The following is a 15,634-nucleotide window of genomic DNA, read 5'->3' on the forward strand; positions in this document are numbered from 1 at the left end:
GGTGCTGGAGAATTCCAAAGCTCAGTAAAGCCCTTCAAGTTTGAAGGCTGCTAATCTCCATATTATTTTTTTAAGGTTTAATTGCATGTTTTGTTTTTCTTTTTAGTTGAGTTGTAGGGTAAGACACTGCACATCATTGACATACCAATGAATCTTTGAACTTTTCCTGACCTGAAGCATAACACATTTATAATTAGGCTTCTACTGCCAGCCAAGCCCCATTATAACTTGCAAAGCTGATATTATAATGATTCAGAGAAATAAAGCAATTATCTTTATTTTAAGAATAACGTTGTGCCTCTCTATCATACAAGCTTGTTGTTTCTGTTTATCTGCAGCAACCATGTCAAAAATATGAAACGTGGCAGGATTGTTTTTTACAAATTCATTAATTTTGTGCATTTTCATAAGCAAACAAAGTTTCTTCAGCAATTTAGATAAAAATACATTTTCGTAACAGCTATCAGCAGTAAAAAGAGAGCCTACTTTGACAATTCCTTCATTTCTTCCTCATAAACTTTCTTCCTTTCAGATAACTCCTCTGGCAAGTAACGGACTATCAGTTCTTCTGTAAGGACGGTCTTTTTGTAAGTTCTGCTTGCCAGAAACTGCAAAAAAAAGATGTCAACTCCTAAGTCTGATAACAAGAAGTCAGGTAACATCTCTTCCACCCAACTCATCCCCTTTCCTAAGGGGAAACAGCACATTAGCTCTTGATTGTACTGGCTACTCCACATATCCAGTTTTGGGCATCAAAACTTCCACATTTGGATAGGTGGCTCACTCTGGCACCCATTAATTTTACCCCCATGCCCTGCTTTTGGCAGAATTTGTACCACTACCAAGAGAAGGCAGTTCTTCCTTACTTCTGCAGAAGATGCATATATTCCTTTTACCCAGAGCTGCCAGGTTACTGCTACCCAAGACACTACAAGACACATGCCTACTGGAGCACAAGTTCTGACCAAGGTACATTCAACTGTTAGCAGAGATACAGACTGGGAGGTGGCAGGAACAAGGCTACAGTTGGGACTCTGCAGGCACCAGACTGACACGATGCAGGGTATCTCTGTTCCCTTAAGCACCAGCACAGCCCACTTTTTTTCCCCCAACAGGAACAATGAAATATATTCTGGAGCAAATGAGGTCCATGCATAGCTTGATGCTGTGGGTACTACTGCACTCTTCTGTAAGTCGAGCACAGAAAACCCCCACACGCATACTTGCGGACCACAGTATTGTACTTCCTTTAAGTGGGGCAAGGACATACTTACTTCTGACAGCTTTTCTTTGCAGAGTGGGCAATGTGGATTATGGTCAAGGCAACGTTCAAGGCATTTGAGGCAAAAGGTGTGTCCACAGGGAGTGGTAACAGGTTCGTAGAACAACCTGCACACGAAAACATGGAACAAAAATCTAAGCTGCCAACATAAACAATACGGATTCCAGAACTGTGGAAACGAGTGACTAGACCTTGCCATCTCATCCTTTCCTGCTTTTGTATAAATCATAGGTGACATTTTTATCCAATGACATAAAAAGGTTTTCATTTTTAGAAGTGGTAAACAAAGCTGGTGCCTAATGAAGATTGCGTCTGTAAAGACTCATCAGATGCAAGTTTAAGGAAAAAGGAATGAAGCAATGATTTAGGTATTCTTTGGCTGGTTTCCCTTCTGACACTATGAAAACATTTTTCAGAAGCTATAAAAGCTTTCAGATCTTAATCACAGGTCAGCATAGCCATACCTCATGCAGAGGGAACACTCAAAGTCCGACGCATCAACAAGAGTCGTTGGTATCTCGCTTGAAGCGATGACAGTGTTTTCCGGTAAAACCTCTGCATCTAGAAGTTAAGATGATAATTACAGTGAATATTTCAGTATTACTGCAATGTCAAATGCTAAGTTGTTTTTCCATAAACTAATTTCTCCCTTTATTTGAAACAAAGCTTCCAAAAAGAAAACATATTTTCCATTTAGGTTTCAGACTTTCTGGCAGGAATTTTTTTGGAGAGCAGAAGATGATGTCTATGGCCAGAGAAAGCATTTTAGAGTTGAATACCCATGATTTGCTTCTCCAAAAATGGTTGTTTTTTCAAAGTCTAGTTTTTAAAATATTCTGCTATTGCTTTCCCACCACCACCACCACTCCCACATCAGCCTGGCCAGATGTTTTTAAGCATGTTAAGTCCAGAATTTAATTTGTTTACACACAGTTAAACTATTTCATCAGTGTTTATTATAGATGTCTCAGCAGGGGTAATTTTTCTTACCAGTATAAAAAGGCTTACACTCTTCTGGACTACCCTGCTGTGGATATCCCACATTTCAGACAGCTTCAAGTTTAAGGACTACTGGAGTTACCTGAGCTAATGCAACACAGGCAGATAAGAGAGAAAACACTGCAAGAAAAAGGATGGGCAGAATTTCATGTGAAGGTGGCATGTATCGCTGTAGTTGACACACCTGAAGTACACAGGCCTCAAACTCCACAGCAGTATTTAAGCTCAAGAGGTATCAGCTTAGGCTTAGGTTTCTGGTGACATTAATACAAGCGGATTCTGCCACTTCTTTTACAATCTGCATCTTTGTTGCTTAGCAAGAGTTGCAAAAGAGCCGCGAATACTACCTCCGTGTCCTTTTTATTAACCAAACTCTTGACTGTGGGAAAAAAATGCTCAGCTTTTTACGTTAAGTTAAAACACTGGGATGTTTTGTTAAAGGGTAACTTATGCTCAGCATCTGGTTTATCTCTAGCACAGACAGGACAGGGGAGAGGGCACTAGTGTGTCCTACAAAGGAAAACAGCATTATCTTTAACCTACATCTTCCATGTTAGCCTTTGGTAACAGCAAGAACCTGTGTCACTCTGCAAATAGTAGCACAGCATCAGGATCTAGCACAGAGCAGAAATTAATGGCCATGGGTAAAATGCGATCTCTGGCCTTGGCTATGAAGATAGAGGAGCATCAGGTTTCACAATCTATTTACTGAGTCTGCAGTTCACAGAAAAGAACAGTATTTTTCCCTTCACAACACCATGATCAGAAACGCGCCATAAATTGGTAATTTGCAGAGGTGGTAGGCAAACAGCAGCACTTGAAGACTTGTGATATTTCAAGGCGGTCAAGGAGGTACTTTTTTATTTCTTTAAAGGGAAAAAATGCACAGTAATACAGTGGAATTTTGAAAGCCCCTTTAAACCAATTATTTCACTGCTCAGTGCAATGTATTTCCTTCAGCTTTTTTCCCAGAGTACTAAAAACACTTCAGAGGTCTTTGTTGGAAGCCCAAGAAACATACCAACTGTAAGCACAGCTATAAAGTGACAGAAAACTGGGTGGGCTTCTTATCCTTCAAAGGGCTTCTTTGTTTGCTCGGAAAATTTCATGTGAAGTTGCATGTGACTCTTTCTGATGCCAATTAAAGATTAATTTCTAGGCTTACTGTATTTTTCCTGCCTATAGAAAGGCAATGAAATGCACCTATACCTCTGAGACCTAGAAAACTGAAACGCTGCCAGCAATACAAAGACTAAACTGTTAGTGGATTACATGTTAGAAATGCCCTTTTTGAGAAAGAAAAATGCATTGTTCACTGAATGAATTGAAACTGCTCTGGAATAATGTAAACAGTATTTGAACTTCAGTGCCTTTAACATCTTAAACTCTACACGTTCCAAAAAGACAGGAATGGCTGAGTAGCATGGTTAGAGCAGAAAGGGACATGCTAGAAAAAAAAAGTATTATTCCAATCCATATAGGAAATGTTTCATTTAGACCTACAAAAAGGGGAGGAAAAAATAGTTTATTATTTTTAAGCATATGCATAAGAAATCCCCTTTCTAAGCCACAGCACAAACCTTTTTTAGGGATCTTATTGGGGACATCCAAGCTTTGTAAATCCCTCATATCGCTGGACAGCTTTCTTTTTAAGCCAGCCCCAGGTAAACTGGAGAGAATAGCTCCCAAAGACTTCTTGTTGTCTTCAAAATAGCGATCCAGTACATGGTGAGCAACGGGAGAATCAGTGCTTCTAAATACATCAGATTCTTGGGACGGGTTTTTTGTTAACCTGAACACAGTATCCTAAAAAATAATTAAGAGTTATACACAGCATGAGACATGCTTAGTTTTATGATCATTGAGTTACATACAACAGTAAGAGATTAATGTCACTATACTGAGCTTAGAAAGGGACACAGGTCCGTATCAAACAAGGGCACTCTCACGTTGCATTAAATGAGGACACTTCTCTATGGCTCCCATCTCTACAAACTGTGTTCCTATCATACTAAAATCCCAAGTGCATAAAGGACACGGGGACACACACAACAAAATAGAATTGATTTTCACAGGAAGGCATCACATTATTTTCTGAAGGAAGTGTTGCATTCTCTTATTTTTCCAAGGAACTGCCCCAACAAGAGGTACAACAGTAGCCAAAGAGAACGGGCTTACCATGAAATAAGTCCGTACGCGAGTGCCGACAATGACAACGTCACACAGACCAGACAGATCCTTATGTTACTTTTGGTATTTATAGGTTGAATAGTTTTTACTTTACCTTTGAGGACCCAGCAATAGAGCTATCTTCAGCAGCTGACTGCGTGTTTATGCTATTCAAAAATGCAGGTTTCAATCTCGTGTGGGATGTTCGACTAGAGAAAGGTGCTGTTAGACTATCATGCACATTTTCAAAGGCTGGGAAAAACATCTCACACATTATCTAGTCAGTTAGAGAGAAGAAAAGAAGAACAATAAAAATAATTAATTTCTGTTATGCAAACACAGAGAAACATGCTCTGGAGCTCCCAAATGTCAAAAGGCTTGTAACAGTGGGATATCCTGCATACCCTGATGCCCACAGAAAACTTGTGTGTCAGTCCCTACCACAACTACAGATGCATCCCAAGGTCCTCTTCTCTCCAGGAGCTCCGTGTCCACCTCCCTCCCCAAAAGCTTCTGCTCCCCATGAGCAACCAGGGTGGCCTGTTGTGTCCTACCCTGCTGCTCAAGCTATGTAGAGCACGCTCCCCCTCTCACTAGTCCCCACAAGCCACCTTGCTGGATCCCCATTTCTTTTTTTGAAAAAGCTGCCTGTATGAACTGTAACAGAGAACCTGACTAGGGTCATTTAGCAGTGTCCCCCTTATAGAGGGTTATACAAACTCCAACAGAGATCATTTTTTTTTTTTTTTATTTTTTTTCCCCCAGGACAGGAGCTGCCTTTTTCAACCCCCTGCCATTTCCCACATGAAGAGGTTTTCTGATGGGCACTAAAATTAGAGCTTTAAGCCTAAAAAATCCAGGTGTGCCCAAATCCTGCTGATATACTGCGAGTATAATCTATAAAGAAGAGTAGCCCAACCTACAGATTTGCAAAGGAATCCACAAATACACAATCCCTGTGATGGAGGTACCTCCACAGAGCAGTGTGATAGCCAAGCAGCAGCCAGTAAGCACATTTGATACCTTTTGGGCTTCTTTCTTCATTGAGCTCCATTCAGGATTTAAGGCAACACAATAGAGAAATTCCTTCAATGCTTCCTCAGTCCTTTCCAATCCAGAAAGAGCTTTTGCTTTCACATAATGACCCTGTTCACACAAAGAAAACATAAAAATCCAGAGATCATCTCTGAGGTGGCAGTAAGACATCAATATGCAAACTTGGCCATTCACTCGTTTCTGTCAGGAACGAACAAGAAGCTGTTTTGCTAACCACCTCTTCAATCCGTGTGTCTGAAGGAAAGCCATTCCTTTCTGCTAAACAACACATCCACAGGAACCCACTGCTGTGTCACCCCCACGCAAAGACACCGCTCCTTTTCTCAGCGGAGGACCTGATGGAGAGTGAGGAGCTGTCTGTCTCCCCAGGGACCAAGACTAGTACATATCCTTCAGGGCTCCCAAAACCCTAGAGAACGGTTTCACGTACCAGGGCACTCTGAAAAGCAATGAAGCTACATGAGAAAAGCAGTGGCATGGTGCAGGCTGGCAATGGCACTGGAGAGAGCAAAAAAGATTTCAGGTTTAGGACGCTCGCTTCTTGCTGGGTGCCTTGCCAGGGGAAAAAGAATGGTTCTATTTTATTTGGGTGGAAAATACCAAAATATTATGAATTTTGGGCAGCTTGCCAGTGCTTAACCTGAAACCTTTTAGTCCACCCTACCTTTTCAAGCCATAGAGTGACACACTTGTGGCCAAGAGGTACGATAGTCAGCCTGGGGACAAGTCCTGCTTTGCTTGTTACTGGCCAGAGAGCAATGCCTCACTTCTGAATTTCCCTGTCGATATCAGCTTGCAGTTCAAATCTGACTTAGGGAAAGTATTTCCTTAAAGCCAGAGAGAAACTAAACGTATATGTAAACATTTGTGTCTTGCTTACTAGACAGAAACGTTCTGCAAACTCCAGACCAGCTCTGATTTACACAATTATCTTTAGGCTGTGTCTCTTGCACTGGTCAGATAAGCTGATGTCTTTTTCTGTTCTTCACGCTAATGCCAAAAGATCCAGTATCATATAATCTCCCCCAGCAGGTACACTTCCCTTCACCCTCTCAGTACAGCCCTTCAAGCTGAGGCCCCTTACCATCTTTACCTTTCCACTGTCAGGAAGATAAGAATGAAGCTTGTAGCAAAAGAAAGCAGCAGGCACTTTGTAGGGCAGGCTAATTACCATAAGTCATTTGGTGAACTGAACAAGCAGTCCCAGCATGCAGCAACCTCTCAAGACCAGGACTGAGTTTCCCAAAACACAGTAAAGCACCAGCCTATTTATTCCAGCAACCAGAAAGCACATTTCCCAATAGGAGGCTGGGTCTGAGGAGCGCTTGGAGCCTGACCTGATTCCCAAGAAATGCCCTTTGGCTTCTGGGGACTGAGATACAGCTAGCATGCTGACGGCATGATCTGGAGATCTGCATTTTTTTCTGAACATGGTAAGAAGAGAGATGCTGTGGAGGCCTGACCCTGATCCTTTTATTTTGAGACTTGCACAGCCTCTATGACCTTTCTAAGGAGCTCCTAACCATCCCAACATCGCAGACAACTGCCTTGGAGAGGCTGCAAGAACAATTTCCCTGTCCACACTGCAAAGTGAGGGCTAATCTGGGCTGTCTATGGAAGAAACATCTAAAGATCCATAAACAGAAATTATACTGAGGAACAACAGACTTCTACACTTACGAGACTACCACTGCCACCTTCCCTCTCTTATTTTCACATTGCCATGGGAAGCACCAGATTTGTAGGGTAAGATCGTGCCAGGACCTCAAGCAGCCTCACGAAGTGCATATGTTTCCACCTGCCACTTGCAAAGCACAACTGGAAACTTCTCCCTCAGGGAGTCCAAGGATAAGGCTTCCACAGCAACTGAAAAGAAACTAACTGGTCTATTGCTCTACTTACTGCAATGGACCCAAGAGCTTCAGGAACTCAGTGAGCCACTAAATTTGAGTTAGCAATAAGCCAAAAGGTTCTGGTGGTGAACGCTCACCCCCCATGAGCTGCTCTCAGAACTGTTTTTATTTTGTTGTGAATTTGTATTTATTTATTTGCTACACAACACATTTGAGCTAATCTCTGCCACTGGATGGATGAAAAGTCGCAAGAGACAAAAAGCAGAATTCCTGGAGAATGTTAATTCTGGATCACCAAAGGTTCTGTGGAAATTCTGACACATGCATACGCAAGCAAAATGCATCTGTGATACTGCTGGTATGCCATGATGACAAATTTCATTTTTGATTAGCATTCTTCAGAGATGCGATTAACGAAATTTTTTCCGCCTACAACTGACACACATCAAATTTCCATGGATTCAAGGCAAACAGACAAGACGCTTCAAGAAAACATTTGAATGTGCTTAATTCATCCATCTCCCTCTGCACAGAAACTCAATCAGCACTGCCCGAGATGGGATTCCTGACTTGACGAGAAGTGATCCGAGATAGAACGTCAAATTTTAAAGAGCAAAATTGGAGGTTGGGGGAAGATTATGATCTGCCTTCAAATAGAAAACATTTTAATGGGTGACAAAACAGATATCCTTGGAAGACAAGTATCTAATTTGTCAGAAGCTAGATGCTTCAGATGGCACCTCTCGGCTCACCCTATATCCCATACAGCTTGAACAGAGAGCTAGCTGCAGCCCCTCTGTTGAGGCTGGCCACCGAGAGGTTCATGAAACACCTTCTCGGTCTTTGTAAGGCCAAGGAGAAACCAAGGCCCACCCTGAATCCTCCCCCAGCTCCCCACGCCACACTCCCGCCAAGCCCAGGAGCTTCATCTGGCCAAACCTGTGCTGCAGTTAGTGATGGATGAGGGACTGGAGGTGTAAGCCTAGGTGGGGCGAGCTGTTGGACACCCAGCCTACCCTTAGGCAACAGGCGGTAACTAGAGGCACCACGTGCTTCTCCATTCCTCCCACAACACTGCTTCCGACACTTGCTTCAGACTGTCTGCAACCATTGCTTCTTGTAACACCTCATTCAGAATGTAAAATAAAAAAAGCCTCCCACCATGCAAAGGCTTGCTATGACACTAAGGTGGCAATCAGATGTATGAACGCTTAGTACTGAAGGAAAAAAAAGACAAGTAAATCCTGAAATAGGGTGTGGGATACTCCCCAAAAAACACAGTGGCCATGAGGCTTGCAAAGCCCAGGGCACACCATCCCGAAGGGAACAGGGATCCCCTTCCACCGGTGACTTGTGGACTTCATTCTGCTGCCAAGCTACAGCACAAGCTCCAACAGATGAATGAGCACCAGTACAAGCACATTCATGTCACCAAACAAGTTCATGTCACTGGCTGCCCATCACAGAAACCCCACGCTAAGGACCTTCCACAGACTCGTCCGGTGAAGGATTTGGCTTTCAGTACATTTCCTGCCCTGATAATGCCACAACGCTCCTCCAGCAACGACCTCACAGGTGCCACAAAGAGAAGCCCTGAGAACAAGTATCTTGTTCTTTGCAGCATGCAAGCGCCGTACCGCAGGCCAGTGGGGCTTGTTTCGGCAGAGGACGTCCGCGTCATGGAGAGCTTGCTGGTAGTTTTTCATTGACGTACAGAGTTCTGCTCGTTGTGCTATCAGTGAACACTTGCAAGGAGCTGCAAGACAAAAAAAAAAAAGGTTACAAGAAGGTTAAAAGAAGCACTAGCGGGTGTTAAATGCAGTAACCTAATTTCAACCAGGGTAACCTAAAAAGCACAACTGCACAATCATTAATACTCCCCCGTAATGAATGGAAAAATGGTAATTCCTTCCTTCCTAAAATATGTTCCTCTCAGCTTGGAGCAACCTCTGCATTTTATCTAGCAGAACAGATTTCATAATCACATATAGGATGTCACCTGCTCTCTCCATCACCTTGCTTACATGACGTTTAAGCAAGGGGGGAAAAAAAGCATCAAGTTTTTCTCCCTCCAGTGTGGTTTTGGTGGAAAGAAAAAACTACGTGCAGAAATCACCGAGGCAGAACTTTATCCACAACGCATCCCAGAAGCCACTCATTTACAGAAAATGAACACAGTCGACAAATTTCCTATCTGCTTGCTACCAGTTCACCTTGCCATCCTTACTGCAGGCAAACCTCTTGGTGATCAGACACTCAAACTGTTTTCAACTTGCACAGCTTAGAAACGTCTCACATCCTTTCCTATGATCCCTGTAACACATTTTAGGATGGAAATCTAGTTCCAGCATAAAGTTTCAGAGAAGTACAGAGAAACTGAGGCCGATCCACGTTCAGCTTGTCTACCAGCCCTCCCCTCCAGCACATTAACCTCCTTCCTGCCCCCAGTTTAGCAACATGCGAACATGCAGACAGAGCGCTCTGCCCACTCATCAAGGTCATCAGTGGGGTATTAAACCACATCAGCCCCCTTACCGTCACCTCACGTTGTCCACGTGAAGCTTGGGCACACACACAAGCGAGTACAGACATATAACAAGCGTGTAACTGGTACTAGTGCCACTGCTCATGGGGTTTAAGCACCTGTCCAGGAGGGTTGGCTCACCAGCGCCCTGCCTTCCCCTCCCTTCCCCGGAGCTTACACTAGCACTCGTGCAGCAAACCAGGTCCGCGTGGTTGCGCAGTCAACCAGACCAAGGAATCAATTGACTGAAAGCTAATGCAATGAAAACAAATAAATAAAAAGGTTTAAGAGGATCAGTTTCCCCTCAACTGGTTCACTGTGCAGCCACACAAACGTGAGTGCCAGGGCATGGGATGAGAAAGAAAGAAAGAAGCAGCAAGGACTGCTGCCTTTTCTGGCTGTCACAGGGAGCGAAGCCAGATTTGCTAATTGCAGGATGACAGACCAGGGCTGATACTGCCCCACAGACAGCAAAGGCTGTAGACTACACCTAAAACAGCTCTGTAAGAGCTAGTTCTCATTGTGGTTTGTCAGCTGTTGGCTTTTTTTTCTTTTAGTATTACACATGCAGACGGCTGCAGCGATCCACGCTTCTAGAGGATAATTCTGAAGACGACTGCAAATTGAATTAAATTGAAAACAATTAGCCTAATACCTTCAGAAGCGAGCTCTTTGCTTTCTGCCGCTCCATAGATGCTCAAATACACGATTATCCAATTTAGTTATCATTTAATAGTCTGTGTCTTCTGATTGTATTAAATCCAGACGCGTACTCTGCCTGTATTTCCATCACTGTATCTGCCGCATGGTATTTGTGCGAAGTGCACTGACGGGGGTAGATGGTAAAGCTCCATCAGCTAGCGTTGGGTGGGGTATGTTTTGGCACCACGGAGGGAAAGGAAGCACTGCAAGATTATGGGGCAGGCAAACTAGTTTCCTGCTTCTGTTCACTACTGCAGTGCTGACATTTCGGCCATGCTGACATTTCCTCATGTTTTTCAGTGGACAATTCGGAGCATTTCATACATTCAGCAGACTCAGAGAACAGCTTCATCAGTTCTTCTGTGGGATCTTGTCTCAATTAAAGAAGTTTGTGTTTTAAACAAAAAAGCCACTGCAGAGCACAAGGGTGTTGCAAAGGCTGCAAGCCTTGCCAAAGCAAAGTTCACAGGCTCCCACAACGTGAAGGGAAAATACCAAGCTACCAAAAAAACACTAAACCAGACCAGAAAAAGCTGCACGTACCAGGGCTCGTTCCTGCACTGACAGTCTCCATCAGAAAGCATAAGGTGCGGCCCACTTTAATGAATAACTGGCCAGGAATGTTGAGTTAACTGAGCAAGAGAGAAAGGGAACGGGGGGAACAAGTTTCCAGCTTTGCTCAAGGAACAGTATTTATGAGAATATAGCATAACAGGTTTTCTGGAGGGAGGTTAGGCAGCCAGACAAGACTCAGGAGCTGGAGCACTGCCCAGCCTCCTCCATTCAAGTTCCCCCATTCGGGGGCAAGGCGGCGATGCCCACAGCACATCCCGGCACCAGCACGGGGCTAAGGGGCAGCCTGCAGGCAGCTGGCACCTGGCAAGGTGTGGGAGGTCGTCTAGCACCCATCTACTGGAGCAAGCAAGGTGGTGGCAGGGCTGGGCCACACGTGGTCTGCAAACCACGAGCTAACAGCTACCAGAACCACACGAGGTGACTAAAGGCACTGTGAGCCAGGAAAACTAAAACAAACAAAAACACAAGAATCCAAACAAAACCATGCTGGGCCATGTGATTTCTTAAGGTTGATAGACTGAGGCATCCTATTCTCAATCAGTGTAACTGGCAGCAAGAAGAGCTGTCCCAGCTGGCTGATGCCAGCTTAGCTGCAGGTTAAGTGTGGAAGTGGAAAGAAAGAGCAAGTATCCAGGTACAACAACTTAAATAACAACTTGGATTCTATAAATACTCTAAATTGAGTTATTTCACTCTCTTATTTGCTGGGGAAAAAAAATTAGTCAGAGGAGGTAGATGGAGAAGGCTTGAGGACATGCAGAGTTTGAGTGCTGCTAGATGTTAGTATGCTACAAGAAGTGTCAAGTTTATTTAAAACAAAGCCACGAAGTCAGCCAATAACCAGTGTTTTACTTTGAGATAGTGTACCCATTCTTTCTCATGGAGGTTAAGGAATATTAAGGAATAAAAGATTTCTCCTATGAAATGACTTCGTATCTCAGGCCAAATTAAAACAGCAAAGCACAGAAAATGTTACTGTTTCCACAATACCAACAGATGGCATTTCCTGAATCAAAGTCTTCTGGGAGCCTGCAGCTGCACAGCAAAATTTATGTTCTTGTCAGCATCGTGTATCCACCGCTGAGGCTCCCAGGATCTGTGGCTCCGGGCAGCCAGGACAGAGTCTTCCTAGGAGCCACAGGTCCTGGGAACCTTCTCAAGTGGCATCCTCCTTCCCAGCCTTCATCCTACAGCATCAGATGATGCCTGAGCATCACCCAGCACTGAGGGACTCAGTGGCTCTGCGCATCCTGGAACCACTTTGGGACAGCCAAGTATCACCAGTACAGAGCATGCTTGCCAGCTTGTTCAAACAGACCCAATAGCCAGCTCAGATTTTCCAAAAACATTAACTTTCTACCCCTCTTTGTGAATTCAGCCTCAGCTCCGCTCACACCACCTTTGCACTCATTTGCAGATGTTTGCTAGATTGCGCTTCTACTTAGGCAGCAGCTAACACCCAAAATTACTTTTCCAGATATGCTCACGCCTTCGTGTTTTAAAAATACTACACTGCTTGAGTTCAGGAGTCCGGCAGAGAAGAACATCACTCCCCAAAACCTGCTTGTGCTAAAAAAGCAAGAGCAATTAGAGAGTTCTCCGACCAGGACGTGGATGATAAAGAGTTTTTCTGCAATAAACTACTCCCGAGATTTCTTCTTTGCTTCAGGAACGCTGCACAGAAAACAATAGTTGAAAGTTGCTAGAACTCTCTAATCCTTTCTTATCTGACATTTCTTCCTAGAAGAGCGTTTTATTCAAATCTACTATGCCCTAAGCATATTTCCTAAACACATGAGCATAACTGAAAAAGTGTCATCACAAAAACCTCTGAGTTTCACCAGCAAGAGTCAACCCATGCAGGACTTTGGGGGAAAAGCTTTCCCACATTTTACCGTAAGTCTAACCACTGGAGAGGGGAAACAATTTGCCTTGCTCTCCCGGGTTTATGCATTCAGTTCTGAACAATTTGGTAGCAAAAGCTTTTTCATGAGCTTTAAAAATAATACGGAACATCTATTTTCATTTCAATTACAAATCATAGTATATATTAATTAACTGAGTAGAAATCTAGTTTTTCTCCTCCAGACTTCATGCAAGCATGAGTCTGCTCAAAAAAAACAAAACAGCGTGTGGGGGTGTGTTGTCTGGTTGGGAAACAAAGGCAGGAGCACACTTGATGAGATAATTAACAGAAGCAGCAAAGGCATCGGGGCAAATTCAAATTAAACTTCAGTCTACAACAAAGATGAAAAACAAGTTCAGCTCCCCAGAACTGAAGAGGGATGACAAGCATGATGCATGCTTGCAATCAGCAAACCCACGGTTTCTCACTTATCAGCCCACATTAAATGGATTATATATATATATATAAAAAAGTCTTTCTGAACCTCATGGCTTTTCCTCCTTGCATTTATATCACTGTCAGTCTTCTAGCACGTGAAAACAAACCAAGACCCCGGAGGAAGCATGCAAGAAGTTGTAACACAGAGAGAATCCAGACATGGGAGCTCCCTTCTCCACCAGCCCGTTCTTGCAGCCAGGCACACTTCAGCTGGTTTGGAAGTTGGCACTTGCGAACAGCGCTGTGCAGGCACACACAGCTGATGGCCTGGACAGGCGCAGGGGCTTCAGCAATGTCCTTTTATGAAGGGCACACGTTACCCTGTGCTGTTTTGGATGCCACAATACAAGAAGTACACAGAACTATTAGAGAACATCCAAAGGACAAAGGCTATGAACATGGTGAAGGTTCTGGAGGGGAACAAGTATGAGGAGGGGCTGATGTTCCTTGGTTTGCTCAGCCCAGAGCAGAGCAGGCTGAGGGGAGGCCTCATGGCGGCCTGCAGCTCCCTCACGAGGGGAGCGGAGGGGCAGGCGCTGAGCTCTGCTCTCTGGGGACAGCGACAGGACCCGAGGGCACGGCATGGAGCTGGGACAGGGGAGGGTCAGGCTGGGGGTTAGGGAAAGGTTCTGCACCCAGAGGGTGGTCGGGCACTGGGACAGGCTCCCCAGGGCAGTGGTCACAGCACTGAGCCTGACAGAGTTCAAGGAGCATTTGGACAACGCTCTCAGAGACATGGTCTGATTTTGGGGTGGTCCTGTGTGGAGCCAGGAGTTGGGCTCCATAACCCTTGCGGGTCCCTTCCAACTTGGAATACCCTACGATTAAAGAAAAAAGCTAACTCCAAATAGGACAGCTACTAATAGTTCCTACGCAGCCAGAACACAACCCTGTATAGGATCAGATGAAGTGACCCCAGGACCTTCCCAGCCCTGAACTCAGATCTATCTCCAAGATTACAGAACTCGGCACACTAAGACCAGTCCCTTCCATAAGCTTTCTGTCCTGCAGAAGCAGCACGCTGCTTCACAGCACGATGGTGCCTCAAACACCTATTCCCACCACACAAGCAATGCTGCCAGACGGTCAGCAAACGAGTTTACAAGCTGCTGCAAGACTGCCCTGAGAAGCAGAGACATGGGGCATCATGCTCCTCCACTCACAGCCGGTGCCACACAGCTGCTGTACTGCTGGGTTTACCTGTCCAAAGTCACCTCCTTCCACATTCACCCTGCCCAGAGTTGGCATAATAAAAATACATAACCTCTTCCTTCAGGTTCTGTCTGCCATAGAGCTTTATTTTTTAATCTTCACACACATATCAAGTTATTTGCCTTCGTAGCTGTAAGGCATATGACTAACACCATCTGAGAAGGTAACTACCTCCAGTGAATGGAGGTGTGCACTACACATTTCTAAATGCCAACCCAAACCAAAATCTTCACTCTTTACCTACACAGGGACTAGAAAACATGACATATGAGGAGTGGCTGAGGGAATTGAGGTTGTTTAGTCTGGAGAAGAGCCTGAGTGCAGACCTCATCGCTTTCTACAGCTACCTGAAGGGAGGCTGCAGTGAGGACAGTGTCACCTTCTCAAGGGACAAGCGACAGAAGTGACAGGTTTTCCACCCTGGATGATTTTATGATTCTATTGTACACTTGGAGTGCCTGAATTACAGCCACTACCTCACCAGCAACACTGAAGCTACAACCCTTTGCCTTTCCTCAAAAAAATATAAGAACATCCACACGCTTGCTTCCTTGCTCTGGAGCATGCTTACCTAGATAGCTTCTGGTCTGGGGGAAAGGGAGACATCAAGACACTGCCTTGTATTATCACTTTGACTGAGAGAATGAGTGACAGATCAGCTAGGCTATTCTTAAGAACATATAATTTCTAGACTGAATTAGCTTTTCTCTGGGCCTCAGTTCTTTGTCTTCTGCTGTTGAGAACACCCTCCAGAAAAAGAAGAGCCCAGACATAAGAACACAGATTTTTTTATATGCTTGACAAAATGCTTTGGATTCCCAGTGGTTTTATTTCGGGCTCAGTGAGTAAGTTCTCAACAAGGAAGCTCTGTATATTATTTAAAGCTGGACTGTCATCACCACTCAGCACAGCTAATC

At 44.3% G+C, this 15,634-nt stretch overlaps 1 protein-coding gene across 2 annotated transcripts in view; it reads right to left on the reverse strand.

The window, feature by feature from the left end:
• Positions 1-15,634, reverse strand: part of LONRF2 (LON peptidase N-terminal domain and ring finger 2) — a 34,293-nt gene that overhangs the window by 9,938 nt on the left and 8,721 nt on the right. For both annotated transcript variants that reach the window (XR_004747770.1, XM_035316033.1), the window contains exons 2-8: positions 8,997-9,115; positions 5,474-5,596; positions 4,566-4,727; positions 3,862-4,087; positions 1,747-1,843; positions 1,275-1,389; positions 487-608 (exon numbers count right to left, since the gene is read on the reverse strand). Coding sequence is in view for 1 of the 2 variants with exons in the window: in XM_035316033.1 (XP_035171924.1) it covers positions 487-608; positions 1,275-1,389; positions 1,747-1,843; positions 3,862-4,087; positions 4,566-4,727; positions 5,474-5,596; positions 8,997-9,115 (964 nt within the window). In the remaining variant the exon portion in view is untranslated. The remainder of the gene's footprint in view (positions 1-486; positions 609-1,274; positions 1,390-1,746; positions 1,844-3,861; positions 4,088-4,565; positions 4,728-5,473; positions 5,597-8,996; positions 9,116-15,634) is intronic.

This window comes from Oxyura jamaicensis, chromosome 1 (assembly GCF_011077185.1).
Source record: "Oxyura jamaicensis isolate SHBP4307 breed ruddy duck chromosome 1, BPBGC_Ojam_1.0, whole genome shotgun sequence".
Lineage (NCBI taxonomy): Eukaryota > Metazoa > Chordata > Aves > Anseriformes > Anatidae > Oxyura > Oxyura jamaicensis.